General features: G+C 44.6%; 1 protein-coding gene across 1 annotated transcript in view; it reads right to left on the bottom strand.

Annotated features, from left to right (window-relative positions):
• The window catches only part of LOC139366904 (semaphorin-5A-like), a 289344-nt gene that overhangs the window by 211620 nt on the left and 60793 nt on the right, over window positions 1-16931 (bottom strand). Inside the window, exon 2 of the mRNA XM_071104648.1 lies at window positions 3456-3684. Coding sequence (XP_070960749.1) covers window positions 3456-3621 — 166 coding nt within the window. The 5' untranslated portion in view covers window positions 3622-3684. The remainder of the gene's footprint in view (window positions 1-3455; window positions 3685-16931) is intronic.

Here is a 16931-nt window from a genome sequence, read left to right as displayed (position 1 = left end):
GCTCTGAGCAACCCAGAGACGCTTCAGGGCCAAGCAGAACAGTAGAGGCTCTGAGCAACCCAATGTTATTAGATACTGCCCAGTGATACTGCCCAATGATACTAGATTCTGCCAAGTGATATTGCCCAATGTTACATAACTCAGTAAAAAAAGAAACGTCCTCTCACTGTCAACTGCGTTTATTTTCAGCAAACTTAACATGTGTAAATATTTGGATGAACATAACAAGATTCAACAACTGAGACATAAACTGAACAAGTTCCACAGACATGTGACTAACAGAAATGGAACAATGTGTCCCTGAACAAAGGGGGGGGATCAAAATCAAAGTAACAGTCAGTCTCTGGTGTGGCCACCAGCTGCATTAAGTACTGCAATGCATCTTCTTCTCATGGACTGCACCAGATTTGCCAGTTCTTGCTGTGAGATGTTACCCCACTCTTCCACCAAGGCACCTGCAAGTTCCCGGACATTTATGGGGGGAATGGCCCAAGCCCTCACCCTCCAATCCAACAGGTCCCAGACGTGTTCAATGAGATTGAGATCCGGCCTCTTCGCTGGCCATGGCAGAACACTGACATTCCTGTCTTGCAGGAAATCACGCAGAGAATGAGTAGTATGGCTGGTGGCATTGTCATGCTGGGGAGTCATGTCAGGATGAGACGGCAGGAAGGGTATCACATAAGGGAGGAGGATGTCTTCTCTGTAACGCACAGCGTTGAGATTGCCTGAAATGACAACAAGCTCAGTTCGATGATGCTGTGACACACCGCCCCAGACCATGACGGACCCTCCACCTCCAAATCGATCCCGCTCCAAAGTACAGGCCTTGGTGTAATGCTCATTCCTTCGACGATAAACTCGAATCCCACCATCACCCCTGGTGAGACAAAACCGTGACTCATCAGTGAAGAGCACTTTTTGCCAGTCCTGTCTGGTCCAGCGACGGTGGGATTGTGCCCATAGGCAACATTGTTGCCGGTGATGTCTGGTGAGGACCTGGCCTACAAGCCCTCAGTCGAGCCTCTCTCAGCCTATTGCGGACAGTCTAAGCACTGATGGAGGGATTGTGCTTCCATCCTGTACCTGTCCCACAGGTGTGATGTTCGGATGTGCAGGTGTTACACATGGTCTGCCACTCTCGAGGATGATCAGCTGTCCGTCCTGTCTCCCTGTAGCGCTGTATTAGGCGTCTCACATGACGGACATTGCAATGTATTGCCCTTGTCACATCTGCAGTCCTCATGCCTCCTTGCAGCATGCCTAAGGCACATTCACTTAGATGAGCAGGGTCCCTGGGCATCTTTCTTTTAGTGTTTTTCAGAGTCAGTAGAAAAGCCTCTTTAGTGTCGTAAGTTTTCATAACTGTGACCTAAATTGACTACCGTCTGTAATCTGTTAGTGTCTTAACGACCGTTCCACAGGTGCATGTTCATTAATTGTTTATGGTTCATTGAGCAAGCATGGGGAACAGTGTTTAAACCCTTTACAATGAAGATGTGTGAAGTTATTTTGATTTTTACTAATTATCTTTAAAACAGGGTCCTGAAAAAGGGACGTTTCTTTTTTTCCCTGAGTTTAGACACTGCCCAGTGATACTGCCCAATGATACTGCCCAATGATACTTGATACTGCCCAGTGATACTGCCCAATGATACTTGATACTGCCCAGTGATACTGCCCAATGATACTTGATACTGCCCAGTGATACTGCCCAATGATACTTGATACTGCCCAGTGATACTGCCCAATGATACTTGATACTGCCCAATGTTTCTAGACACTGCCCAGTGATACTGCCCAATGATACTTGATACTGCCCAATGATACTGCTCAATAATACTGCCCAATGATACTGCTCAATGATACTAGATACTTCCCAATAATACTGCCCAATAATACTGGCCAATAATACTGCCCAATAATACTAGATACTTCCCAATAATACTGCCCAATAATACCGCCCAATGATACTAGATACTTCCCAATAATACTGCCCAATAATACTGCCCAGTGATACTGCCCATTGATACTTGATACTGCCCAATGTTTCTAGACACTGCCCAGTGATACTGTCCAGTGATACTTGATACTGCCCAATGATACTTGATACTGCCCAGTGATACTGCCCAGTGATACCGCCCAATAATACCGCCCAATGATACTAGATACTGACAAATGATGCTGCCCAAAGATACTGCTCAATGATACCACCCAATGATACTAGATACTTCCCAATAATACTGCCCAATAATACTGCCCAATAATTCTGCCCAATAATTCTGCCCAATGATAGATACTGCCCTATGATACTGCTCAATGACACTAGATACTTCCCAATAATACTGCCCAAAAATTCTGCCCAATAATACTGCTCAATGATACCGCCCAATGATACTAGATACTTCCCAATAATACTTCCCAATAATACTGGCCAATAATTCTGCCCAATGATACTGCCCTATGATACTGCACAATGATACTGCCCAACAAAATAGTCTAATGATACTGCCCAATGACAATGATACCCGGATTGGGGTAATTGTGCGCCGCCCTATGGGACTCCCAATCACGGCCGGTTGTGATACATCAAGTCTGATGAGTAACCAAAATGTCTCCATACTTTATTAATGCCACTACATTATTAACACCACTGAAGCAGGCACTGAGTTAATGAACCGTACTGGAATATTAGGTAATTACACGCACGGGCAATTAAATATATTGTAATTAAAACGTCAGTGCTATAACAACTTTCCCGATACCTCATGGATGGGCTCCAGCATGGTCGCCTGAGGTCAACCAGCACAGAGGACGGTAGATCAGATTAGCCAGACTGTTAGTCAGCGTCATCACGCTCAATAGACTCTGAGTGCCGAGAGGTAGCCCAACTACCCATGAGCTGACAGGAGAAGTGCAGTGTGTGTGTGTGTGTGTGTGTGTGTGTGTGTGTGTGTGTGTGTGTGTGTGTGTGTGTGTGTGTGTGTGCGTCTGTGCGTGTGTGCGTGTGTGTGTGTGTGTGTGTGTGAGTGTGTGTGTGTGTGTGTGTGTGCGTCTGTGTGCGTCTGTGCGTGTGTGTGCGTGTGTGTGTGCGTGTGTGTGTGTGTGTGTGTGTGTGTGTGTGTGTGTGTGTGCGTGTGCGTGTGCGTGTGCGTGTGCGTGCATGATGACCTTGTCCTTTCGCTCAATTACACCCCAGACAGAGAGCTGTATGATTAGCTGAATCAATCTCTGCTGGGATGGAATGGGTGCAGTAGCATTTGGCTGTTATGTTATTGGTGGTCGTCTGATGAAGTTTTATAATATTTTTTATGGCTAAACTGCTCCAGACAATATTTTTTTTAATGCAGGAAGTGTGAAAAGTGTGATTAGATTACGGGAATTTCCACGGCGGGTGACTGCGAAGGACAGAAACACAACTGTGTGGAGAGGGCATGAATGTGTGTGTGACCTACCTGTGTGTGAGATAAGAGGGTGTTCAGCCCGGTGACAGGGCGACTCAGGCAGCAGCACCGGCCCTTTCCTGCAGACCACGCCCCCAGCTTGCAGGACTAGAATGCACTGCACAAGCAGCACAACATGCTGGGCAAGGGAGGAGCGGCCCGCCGAAGGCGGAGCCATGGGGAGGTGGGGTGTCGCTCACTTCCTGTCGGGCCGTGAGCCAATCGCATCGGAGAGACACACCTGTAGAGAGAGAGAGAGAGAGAGAGAGAGAGAGAGCGAGAGAGAGAGAGAGAGAGAGAGAGAGAGAGACATTTCCTTTAGTTTGCATGAGGCAGAGAGAAAGATGGAGCAGTGATTTACAGCTGGGAAGAACTGGAGCTCTTGATAAAACATGATAGAGTGAGGAAGAAACACTAGAGTGAGGAAGCAACACGAAGAGAGCCGGGGAACGTTAGACAAAGTGAAGATAGAGCGAGAAAGGAAAGAGGAGAGAGGGGGAGCCAGTGACAGAGACAGAGGTTTCTAGTGTCAGACTCATGCTGAGTTGAGGCAGCTCGTCCTCACATTCACACTGATGACCCCTGACCTGTAACTTCTGACTCCGGCCTAACACATGAATCAAACCAGGGTCAGCATGTACACTACATATATGTGGACACCCTTTCAAATGAGTGGATTCGGCTATTTCAGCCACAGCCGTTACTGACAAGTGTATAACATCGAGCGCACAGCCATGCAATCTCCACAGGAAAACATTGTCATTAGAATGGCCTTACGGAACAGCTAAGTGACTTTCAACGTGGCACCGTCATTTCCAACAAGTCAGTTCGTCAAACCCAGGTCTGTAGTCACGGCTCTAGCACTGTTATAGCAGCAACGGGGGGGGGGGGACCAACTCCATATTAATACCCTTGATTTTTGAATGAGATGTTCGACAAGCAGGTGTCCACATACTTTTGGTCATGTAGTGTATATATATGTGTGTGTGTGGGGGGGGGCACTACTCCTCATGGGGCCCCTTTTATACATGGAGCCGATAAAAACACATTCACATCCTGCTCCAAATTGATCTGTTTACAGATGCCCATTCGAACTCTACGGCCTTGGCATCACATAGAGTATCTTTTGAAAGAAAGTTTAAAAGTGGAATGCACTAGTGACTTTCTAATGTAAAGCACCTGTCAAACATTGCCAGTCAAGACCATTCCATCTTTCGCTATTCTTTCCTCCCCCACTCTGTAGAAAGTATATCCACATGGCTTTTAGCTTGTCTGTCCTTTAGAAGGAATATTTCCTCATCTCTATATACTATAACTGTCCAGATGTATGTTTTCTTTAGTTAAGATTTCTTACCCTTTTGACAGCCTATTCAAACAGTCTCTGAAAGTCTACATGTCATTTCTCTAAAGGGAAGGTTACCTATTATAGCAGAAACCTTCAGGAAATGTATACTTTAATAATATTTACCCATTACAGCATTTTTCTAGAGTGATGTTTTCTCATTTTCTGACAATCTGAATGTCACTTCTCATAAACAGTCAAAGACAGCAGCAAACCTGCAGACAATTATCTCAAGGTTCTGCCTGCATTGATAATGTCGGCGCACACACCGACACGCCACAGACAGTAACGTCATAGACATTACATTGAATGACTGAGAGATTCCATGCCAGATGTCCTGGGCTGACGGAGAGCTGATGTTATCTGATAGGTGGAGACATGTCTGATGCTATCTGATAGGTGGAGACATGTCTGATGCTATCTGATAGGTGGAGACATGACATGTTATCTGTCAGGTGTCCTGGGCGCACACTTGTAAACTGTTACAGTAATACAACCCAGTCCTTACACTGTTACAGTAATACAACCCAGTCCTTACACTGTTACAGTAATACAACCCAGTCCTTACACTGTTACAGTAATACAACCCAGTCCTTAAACTGTTACAGTAATACAACCCAGTCCTTAAACTGTTTCAGTAATACAACCCAGTCCTTAAACTGTTACAGTAATACAACCCAGTCCTTAAACTGTTACAGTAATACAACCCAGTCCTTAACCTGTTACAGTAATACAACCCAGTCCTTAAACTGTTACAGTAAGTCCTTACACTGTTACAGTAATACAACCCAGTCCTTAAACTGTTTAGTTAATACAACCCAGTCCTTACACTGTTACAGTAATACAACCCAGTCCTTACACTGTTACAGTAATACAGCCCAGTCCTTACACTGTTACAGTAATACAACCCAGTCCTTACACTGTTACAGTAATACAACCCAGTCCTTAAACTGTTACAGTAATACAACCCAGTCCTTAAACTGTTACAGTAAGTCCTTACACTGTTACAGTAATACAACCCAGTCCTTAAACTGTTTAGTTAATACAACCCAGTCCTTACACTGTTACAGTAATACAGCCCAGTCCTTACACTGTTACAGTAATACAACCCAGTCCTTACACTGTTACAGTAATACAACCCAGTCCTTAAACTGTTACAGTAATACAACCCAGTCCTTAAAATGTTACAGTAATACAACCCAGTCCTTAACCTGTTACAGTAATACAACCCAGTCCTTAAACTGTTACAGTAATACAACCCAGTCCTTAAACTGTTACAGTAATACAACCCAGTCCTTAAAATGTTACAGTAATACAACCCAGTCCTTAAAATGTTACAGTAATACAACCCAGTCCTTAAAATGTTACAGTAATCCAGACTCGTGGAGAAAAAACGAACGTCCGTGGGCGTGTCCTAGCATTTGGCCTGAGTAAGGATTCTGGGTAGCCAGGCAAGGGTTTCACCCCACATTCCTACAGCCAGACAAAATTACTGTATTAGGATTAATATACTATTTATCTCAATTGCAATACGCAGACAGCTACCGAAGGTTATGGAGATGAATGCTGTTGTCAACTCTCAGAGGCCAAAACAATATGCCGTGCAGATAAATCATTCTTCATTTCTAAACATGTACGTTTTGACAAGGTAAATGTTATGGAACTGAAGGTCATTGAATGTCATAATTGCAGGGTGAACAAAAAAAAAACATGGAAACACATATACACTATTCTACAGCGTGGGAGGTCTTTGTGAGACCCATAAGGATTCAGATCTGGGTGTCTTGCGTGACGGAATCATATCGTTAAAACCATATTGATTAAGTCTGGATTAGAATCTATAACAGATATATTACATCGTTCATGAATAGCTTCTCAAATTTACTTTGGCTTTGTGGTCAACACACACACACAGACACACACACACACACACACACACACACACACACACACACACACACACACACACACACACACACACACACACACACACACACACACACACACACACACACACACACACACACACACACACACACACACACACACACACACACACACACACACACACACACTAAAACAACTCCAGACTTTACTTTAGAGGAAAACTAAAAAGAGAAGACTGAAATGTGTGTGTAACGGATGGGAAACGGCTAGCTTAGTTAGCGGTGGTGCCATTGTAACGGATGGGAAACGGCTAGCTTAGTTAGCGGTGGTGCCATTGTAACGGATGGGAAACGGCTAGCTTAGTTAGCGGTGGTGCCATTGTAACGGATGGGAAACGGCTAGCTTAGTTAGCGGTGGTTCCATTGTAACGGATGGGAAACGGCTAGCTTAGTTAGCGGTGGTGCCATTGTAACGGATGGGAAACGGCTAGCTTAGTTAGCGGTGGTGCCATTGTAACGGATGGGAAACGGCTAGCTTAGTTAGCGGTGGTGCCATTGTAACGGATGGGAAACGGCTAGCTTAGTTAGCGGTGGTGCCATTGTAACGGATGGGAAACGACTAGCTTAGTTAGCGGTGGTGCCATTGTAACGGATGTGAAACGGCTAGCTTAGTTAACGGTGGTGCCATTGTAATGGATGTGAAACGGCTAGCTTAGTTAGCGGTGCGCGCTAAATAGCGTTTCAATCGGTGACGTCACTTGCTCTGAGACCTTGAAGTAGTAGTTCCCCTTGCCCTGCAAGGGCCGCGGCTTTTGTGGAGCGATGGGTAACGATGCTTCGTGGTTTACTGTTGTTGATGATGTGTGCAGAGGGTCCCTGGTTCACGCCCGGGTATGGGCGAGGGGACGGTCTAAAGTCATACTGTTACATGTGCGCGCGTGCGTGCTTTGACAGTCGTTTGATCAGTTGTCTGTCAGTAAGTAAGTAAGTATAAGTATATATATAAGTAAGTATATGAACTCTGTTTCAGGTGTGAAGTGTGAGTCAGTGGCTGACTTGCAGTAGCATGCAGGGATTTGTAGTCCTCCTGCTACTTCCTAAAACTACATCCTGTGTACTAATCATATTACGTGCTATTTAGTACGTACTGTTTAGTAATAACGTATGTAGTAAGCACCAAATATCACTCTACTCTACTACATCCAAACTGAAAAGGTGTCATCTAACGCGTAATCACGCATGTATCCCGCCATTGGTTTCTATTCTGGTTATCAGCCGTTGTCAAACACACGTGAGCGTGAAAAGACGATTCTCTTCCTCAGTAGTGTGCAGAAAATGATACTTGATGAAAAGCCGAAATGAGTATGCCATTCTGGCATTTAAAGCATACTCAATATTTGAAATTTCCCCATGGTATTCTGTAAAAAGTTTAATATACACATACCCTAAAAGCCTAGTATTTAGAAGACAAGTGTGGGTATTGGGACTCAACCCAGTGAGTCTGTTAAATCAACTATCAACACCAAAGCCACTGAGTCAGCGGTATGTATTACAGTTCTCTCCAATAGGATTCTGTTATGAGGAGAGGGTCTCAATAAATGTTGATCCATTTCAGAAGGATGATGATCACAGTCAGACTAGAAAGGTGTTTATGATCACAGTCAAACTAGACTAAAGGTGTTTGGTTTAGCGCCATGTCTTATACCTTGGTACGTGGGGTGGAACAGGGATCACACGCACAGGTATTTACACACCTGAAAACACACACACGTATTTACACACCTGAAAACACACACACGTATTTACACACCTGAAAACACACACACACTTATTTACACACCTGAAAACACACACACACTTATTTACACACCTGAAAACACACACAGGCATTCAGGGATGTGCAAACATATATCCCAGCATTCTTTATCCAGGTGGCATGTGTGTGTAAGGGTAAGGGTGTGTAATGATGTGTAATGGTGTGTAATGATGTGTAAGGGTGTGTAAGGGTGTGTAATGGTGTGTAATGGTGTGTAAGGGTGTGTAATGGTGTGTAATGATGTGTACGGGTGTGAACGGGTGTGTAATGATGTGTAAGGGTGTATAAGGGTGTGTAATGGTGTGTAATGATGTGTAATGGTGTGTAATGGTGTGCAAGGGTGTGTGTGTAAGGGTGTGCAAGGGTGTGTGTGTAAGGGTGTGTTATGGTGTGTAAGGGTGTGTAAGGTTGTGTAAAGGTGTGTAAGGTTGTGTAATGATGTGTAAGGGTGTGTAAGGGTGTGTAATGGTGTGTAATGATGTGTAAGGGTGTGTAAGGGTGTGTAAGGGTGTGTAATGGTGTGTAAGGTTGTGTAATGATGTGTAATGGTGTGTAATGGTGTGCAAGGGTGTGTGTGTAAGGGTGTGCAAGGGTGTGTGTGTAAGGGTGTGTTATGGTGTGTAAGGGTGTGTAAGGTTGTGTAAAGGTGTGTAAGGTTGTGTAATGATGTGTAAGGGTGTGTAAGGGTGTGTAATGGTGTGTAATGATGTGTAAGGGTGTGTAAGGGTGTGTAAGGGTGTGTAATGGTGTGTAATGATGTGTAATGATGTGTAATGGTGTGTAATGGTGTGCAAGGGTGTGTAAGGTTGTGTAAAGGTGTGTAAGGTTGTGTAAGGGTGTGTAATGGTGTGTAAGGTTGTGTAGGGTGTGTGTGTAAGGGGGTGTTATGGTGTGTAAGGTTGTGTAAGGGTGTGAAAGTGTGTGTAAGGTTGTGTACGGATGTGTAATGGTGTGTAAGGTTGTGTACGGGTGTGTAAGGGTGTGTCATGTTGTGTAATGGTGTGTAAGGGTGTGTAAGGGTGTGCAAGAGTGTGCAAGAATGTAAGTGTGTGTAAGGTTGTGTAAGGCTGTGTAATGATGTGTAAGGGTGTGTAAGGTTGTGTAAGGTTGAATAAGGGTGTGTATAAGTGTGTGTAAGTGTGTAAGGGTATATATTTAGTTGTGTGTAAGAGGGCTGGGCAATATATTTAATTTAATTTGATTTGACCCGAGACACTTGAGGGGTGGAAGCTCCGTGAGGCTAACTTCCCAAGACTGAGCAATCTTGCAAAGAAGTACTTATGCATTCCTGCTACAACTGCCCCTTCGTAGAGGGTCATCAGCACATGTGGGAACATTGTAACATGTCACAGGGCATGCCTCAAGCCTGAGTCGATAGATAGGCTTGTCTTACTCTCCAGAAACCTATTGGAGCAAAGTAAAATAACATTGCTTTGTTTGACAGCAGTTTAGTAATCTTTCTGTTATTTTGCACATTTTCAGGGATACAGAAGGCATGTTTTCCTTCTTATTTAAAATGTTTTTTATGTACAATGATGTCAGCCTGGCAAGTGGTGTTGATCATTTGTTAGTTAGCGCATTTAGGCCTAATGCGATTGTTGATTTCTTCACTTATTCAATTATGTCTTTTTATTGTTTCTTTCTACATTTCTGAAAAAATCATAATATTACTCTTAGACCACATCACCACATTTCATTTTTAACATTTATTAACTAGGCAAGTCAGTTAAGAACAAATTCTTAATTACAATGACAGCCCAGGAACAGTGGGTTAACAACTGCCTTGTTCAGGGGCAGAAAGACAGATTTTTACCTTGTCAGCTCGGGGATTCGATCCAGCAACCTTTCAGTTACTGGCCCAATGCTCTAACCACTAGGCTACCTGCTGCCCGTGTAAGTTTGTGTAAGGGTGTGTAAGAGTGTGTAAGGTTGTGTAAGAGTGTGTAAGGTTGTGTAAGAGTGTGTGTGTAAGGGTGTGTGTGTAAGAGTGTGTGTGTGTAAGGGTGTGTGTGTCGGTTTCATTGTGTAAACATTTACTGTTTGTCCCATAATAATGCATTTCACCGCCTCCAGCTCCTTATACCAAACTGATATTTCTCCTCAGTCAGACAGAACACCGTGTGTGTGTGTGTGTGTTAATATTTCCCTCAGTGAAATAGAACATTTCCCATCACAAATCCAACTAACTTTCAGGATCGACGCAAAATAAATCTGTTCCACAAACAGTGTTCCGGCAGAATAAACATTACTGCAGCAACATACCATACATCAGCTCTCCAGTGTGTGTGTGTGTGTGTTTGTGTGGCGGAGGGGTTGTGTGTATATGTGTGTGTGTTTGTGTGGCGGGGGGGGGGGGGGGGGGGGTTGTGTGTATATGTGTGTGTGTTTGTGTGGCAGCCCCTTCAGAAAACCTCTCTGAGATTCCAATCTGTTTGGTTTGTAGCTTGCTCTCTGGAGTGGAAGGTTTGAAAACAGAAACGTTCTACAGTGAGTGTTGTCTGCTGTGGACAGATGGATGGGGACAGGAAGGAGTGACGAACCACCTGGATGTGGAGGTGCTGTTGGAAGGATGGGGTTGAAGGTCAAAATACAAAATAAAAACACTGTAATAAAAATAATAAAAATGAGAGCCATCTCATACAAACACAAACTCACAAACTCTCTCACACCCACTGTGGTAACAGACTAAACTGTCCAAAGGTCTGAAGGACTCTTAGACTAACCCTGAGTTGACTGTCCACAGCTTTGGTCCAATTTAAATCTGTGACACACACACAGATGTACGCATACGCGCACACACAGACTGACGAACGCACGTGTGCACACAAATGTGCATGCGCACGCACGCACACACACGCACACACACACACACTGTCCCCAGCATTATATCCAGCAATTTCCGCTGTGTCCTGCCCTAACTCTCCAGAGATTCCCAAATCCTGCTGTTATTTTTATCGATCGCTCTCAGCCTCCGGCGCCTGTGTGTGTACACACAAATACACACACGCTTTCAAGGAGCGGGACACTAATATGGACGCTTAAAAGAAATCTCACTACGACCTCCGACGAGCCATCAAACCAGCAAAGACTCAATACAGGACTATATAATATCCTCAATAATATCCTACTACTCTATGCTCTGACGCTCATCGGATGTGGAAGGGATTGTAAACTATCACGTATTACAAAGGAAAACCCAGTCATGAGCTTCCCAGCGACGGCAGCCTACCAGAAGAGCTAAATGCCATCAATACTCGCTTCCAGATAAGCAACACTGAACCGTGCATGAGAGCACCAGTTGTTCCGGACGACTGTGTGATCACGCTCTCCGTAGCCGATGTGAGTAAGATCTTTAAACAGGATAACATTCACAAGGTCACAGGGCCAGACAGATTAGGGGACATGCGCTGACCAGCTGGCGGGTGTCTTCACTGACATTTTCAACCTTTCCCTGACCGAGTCTGTAAAACCTACATGTTTCAAGCAGACCACCATTATTCCTGTGCCCAAGAACACCAAGGTAAGCTGTGTAAATGACTATCGCCTTGTAGCACTCACATCTGTAGTCATAAAAGGCTGGTCATGGCTCACATCAACACCATTCTCCCAGGCACCCTGTTACCCACCTCAATTTGCATACAGCCCCAACAGATACACAGATGATGACATCTCTATTGCACTCCACACTTCCCTCTCCCACCTGGACGTGTGGAACACGTACTATGTGAGAATGCTGTTGATTGGCTACAGCTCAGCGTAGTGCCTTCCAAGCTCATCACTAAGCTCAGGATCCTGGGACTGAACACCTCATTCTGCATCTGGATCCTGGACTTCCTGACGGGCCACCTCAAGATGGTGAGGGTGGTGAGCAACACATCCGCCATGCTGACCCTCAACATGGGGGCCCCTCAGTGGTGTGTGCTTAGTCCCCTCCTGTACTCCCTCTTCCCTAAGGGTGTAATGATACACAGTTCGGTATGGGGACCTTGGATAGGTCCGTATTGGTAACACGAATGAATACAAATTATATATATATAAATAATAACACTGGGCCTATCAGCTTTTGTATGCATCTTGAGTAAATCTGATTTCAGGATTTTCAGTTAAAACAGCAAAAGCACATTGTAATCAAAATTAAAATCTTAATTGCCGCATTTCAAACTGTCTTTTTGTGAGGCACAGCCGGGATCTAGTTCGTACAATGGTGAGGTGGATAAAGATCCAAGATACTTCATTGCCACACAAAGTCGGTGGTATGTGTTTACAGGACAGCATGGTATCTCTGAAGGCTGGTGGTATGTGTTTACGGTACAGCATGGTATCTCTGAAGGTCGGTGGTATGTATTTATGGTATCTCTGAAGGTCGGTGGTATGTGTTTATGGTACAGCATGGTATCTCTGAAGGCTGGTGGTATGTGTTTACGGTACAGCATGGTATCTCTGAAGGCTGGTGGTATGTGTTTACGGTATAGCATGGTATCTCTGAAGGCTGGTGGTATGTGTTTATGGTACAGCATGGTATCTCTGAAGGCTGGTGGTATGTGTTTATGGTACAGCATGGTATCTCTGAAGGCTGGTGGTATGTGTTTATGGTATCTCTGAAGGCTGGTGGTATGTGTTTATGGTACAGCATGGTATCTCTGAAGGTTGGTGGTATGTGTTTACGGGACAGCATGGTATCTCTGAAGGTTGGTGGTATGTGTTTACAGGACAGAATGGTATCTCTGAAGGTTGGTGGTATGTGTTTAAAGGACAGAATGGTATCTCCAAAGGTTGGTGGTATGTGTTTACAGGACAGCATGGTATCTCTGAAGGCTGGTGGTATGTATTTATGGTACAGCATGGTATCTCTGAAGGTCGGTGGTATGTATTTATGGTATCTCTGAAGGTCGGTGGTATGTGTTTATGGTACAGCATGGTATCTCTGAAGGCTGGTGGTATGTGTTTACGGTACAGCATGGTATCTCTGAAGGCTGGTGGTATGTGTTTACGGTATAGCATGGTATCTCTGAAGGCTGGTGGTATGTGTTTATGGTACAGCATGGTATCTCTGAAGGCTGGTGGTATGTGTTTATGGTACAGCATGGTATCTCTGAAGGCTGGTGGTATGTGTTTATGGTATCTCTGAAGGCTGGTGGTATGTGTTTATGGTACAGCATGGTATCTCTGAAGGTTGGTGGTATGTGTTTACGGGACAGCATGGTATCTCTGAAGGTTGGTGGTATGTGTTTACAGGACAGAATGGTATCTCTGAAGGTTGGTGGTATGTGTTTACAGGACAGCATGGTATCTCTGAAGGCTGGTGGTATGTATTTATGGTATAGCATAGTATCTCTGAAGGTTGGTGGTATGTATTTACAGAACAGAATGGTATCTCTGAAGGCTGGTGGTATGTGTTTACAGGACAGCATGGTATCTCTGAAGTGCAACAATTGTACTGTACAATTCTGTTGATGTTTTGGCTCTGTACTCCAGAGCCAAAACATGATACAATGAATATAAAGTGCAGATTGTCAGCTTTAATTTGAGAGTATTTTCATCCATATGAACCTTTTAGATGGTGAACCTTTTAGATATTACAGAACTTTATGTACATAGCCCCCCCATTTTATTGGACCAAAAACCTTGATCCAAATTCACATATGTGTTTTAAAGGAGTCAAAAGTTTAGTATTTGGTCCCAGATTCCTAGCGCGCAATGATTACATCTGTCACGTGTACACTAGGAGTCAGGAAGCAAGTACAGGGAGTGAATTTAATAATAAATGAAACATCAAATCAAAGTTTATTTGTCACGTGCGCCAAATACAACAGGTGTAGTTCACCTTACAGTGAAATGCTAACTTACAGGCTCTAACCAACAGTGAAATGCTAACTTACAGGCTCTAACCAACAGTGAATTGCTTACTTACAGGCTCTAACCAACAGTGCAAAAAAGGTATTAGGTGAACAATAGGTAAATAAAGAAATAGAACAACAGTAAAAAGACAGTGAAGAATAACAGTAGCGAGGCTACATACAGTAGCGAGGCTTTATACAGGCGCCGGTTAGTCAGGCTGATTGAGGTAGTATGTACATGTAGATATGGTTAAAGTGACTATGCATATATGATGAACAGAGAGTAGCAGTAGCATAAAAGAAGGGTTGGCGGACTACCACTGTTGTGTTGTCTGCAAACTTGGTGATTGAGTTGGAGGCGTGCATGGCCACGCAGTCGTGGGTGAACAGGGAGTACAGGAGAGGGCTCAGAACGCACCCTTGTGGGGCCCCAGTGTTGAGGATCAGCGGGGTGGAGATGTTGTTACCTACCCTCATCACCTGGGGGCGGCCCGTCAGGAAGTCCAGTACTCAGTTGCATAGGCCGGGGTCGAGACCCAGAGTCTCGAGATTGATGACAAGCTTGGAGGGTACTATGGTGTTAAATGCTGAGCTGTAGTCGATGAACAGCATTCTCACATAGGTATTCCTCTTGTCCAGATGGGTTAGGGCAGTGTGCAGTGTGGTTGCGATTGCGTCGTCTGTGGACCTATTGGGGAGGTAAGCAAATTGGAGTGGGTCTAGGGTGTCAGGTAGGATGGAGGTGATATGGTCCTTGACTAGTCTCTAAAAGCACTTCATGATGACGGAAGTGAGTGCTACGGGGCGGTAGTCATTTAGCTAAGTTACCTTAGCTTCCTTGGGAACAGGAACAATGGTGGCGGCCCTCTTGAAGCATGTGGGAACAGCAGACTGGGTTAATGATTGATTGAATATGTCTGCAAACACACCAGCCAGCTGGTCTGCACATGCTCTGAGGACGCGGCTGGGGATGCAGTCTGGGCCTGCAGCCTTGCGAGGGTTAACACGTTTAAATGTTTTACTCACATCGGATGCAGTGAAGGAGAGTCCGCAGGTTTTGGCAGCGGGCCGTGTCAGTGGAACTGTATTGTCCTCAATGCGAGCAAAGAAGTTGTTTAGTCTGTCTGGGAGCAAGACATCCTGGTCCGTGACGTGGCTGGTTTTCTTTTTGTAATCCGTGATTGACTGTAGACCCTGCCACATACCTCTCGTGTCTGAGCCCTTGAATTGCGACTCTACTTTGTCTCTATACTGACGCTTAGCTTGTTTGATTGCATTGCGGAGGGAATAGCTACACTGTTTTTATTCGGTCATGTTTCCGGTCACCTTGCCCTGGTTAAAAGCAGTGGTTTGCGCTTTCAGTTTCACGCGAATGCTGCCATAAATCCACGGTTTCTGGTTTGGGAATGTTTTAATAGTTGATGTGGGTACGACATTGACGATGCACTTGCTAATAAACTCGCTCACCGAATGAGATCGAAGCAATCTTGAAGCGTGGAATCAGATTGGTCAGACCAGCGTTGAAAAGACCTGAGCGCGGGAGCTTCCTGTTTTAGTCTCTGTCTATAGGCTGGCAGCAACAAAATGGAGTCGTGGTCAGCTTTTCCGAAAGGAGGGTAGGGGAGGGCCTTATATGCATCGCGGAAGTTAGAATAACAATGATCCAGGGTTTTACCAGCCCCGGTAGCACAATCGATATGCTGATAGAATTTAGAGAGTCCTGTTTTCAGATTAGCCTTGTTAAAATCCGAGGCTACAATGTATGCAGCCTCAGGATATGTGGTTTCCAGTTTACAAAGAGTCAAATAAAGTTAGTTCAGGGCCATCGATGTGTCTGCTTGGGGGGGAATATATGCGGCTGTGATTATAATCGAAGAGAAGGTGACTCTACTCTCCAGCATTAGCCTACAGTTAAACCCATTAAAGAATGTGATGAATGTGTTGGCACTACAGCATGAACCTACAGTTAAACCCATTAAATTATGTGACGAATGGGATCCGACCTTATAGAGTATGGCTTTAAAAAAGTTGACTCTACTCTATCTCCACGCACACCCCTTACTCCAGAACCAGGTCGAAGGTCAAATTGAGCTGTTCACATGCAGTTAATCATCCAATGAAAACAAGAGACATTACAAAACATATTTTCTGAAGGATGTCCACAGTAAAGACACAATCCTGTGGAGTCTTTCTGGAAGTACTTTCCTCTGTTTGAGTGACAGTGAACATTTCTCATTGGAAAACATAAGCTTTTAGTTTAAAGTGGACATGGGTTTGAAGTATTTCCTGCACAAAAGCTCTGACATTTTCCAGACATTAGAATGCTTAGGTAATGCCTGGGCATCAAAGATCCCCATCCCTTCAAATACGTTATTTCTGTGACATGTCCACAGGCTGACACTAGGAAGAGAGAGAGGGGGGAGAGAGAGAGGGAAGAATAGAGAGAAAGGGAGTGAGAGAGAGAGAGAGGGGGAGAGAGAGAGGGAGAGAGAGAGAGAGGGGGAGAAAGGGGGAGATACAGAGGAAGAGAGAAAGAGAGAGAGAAAGAAAGAGAGAGAAAGAGAGAGAGAGGGAGAAAGAGGGACAGAAAGAGGGAGCGAAAGAGGA

This window comes from Oncorhynchus clarkii, chromosome 15, assembly GCF_045791955.1.
Source record: "Oncorhynchus clarkii lewisi isolate Uvic-CL-2024 chromosome 15, UVic_Ocla_1.0, whole genome shotgun sequence".
In the NCBI taxonomy this organism is placed as follows: domain Eukaryota; kingdom Metazoa; phylum Chordata; class Actinopteri; order Salmoniformes; family Salmonidae; genus Oncorhynchus; species Oncorhynchus clarkii.
The sequence above is the reverse complement of the archived record's forward strand: the minus strand, read 5'-3'. Positions and strand labels throughout refer to the sequence as shown.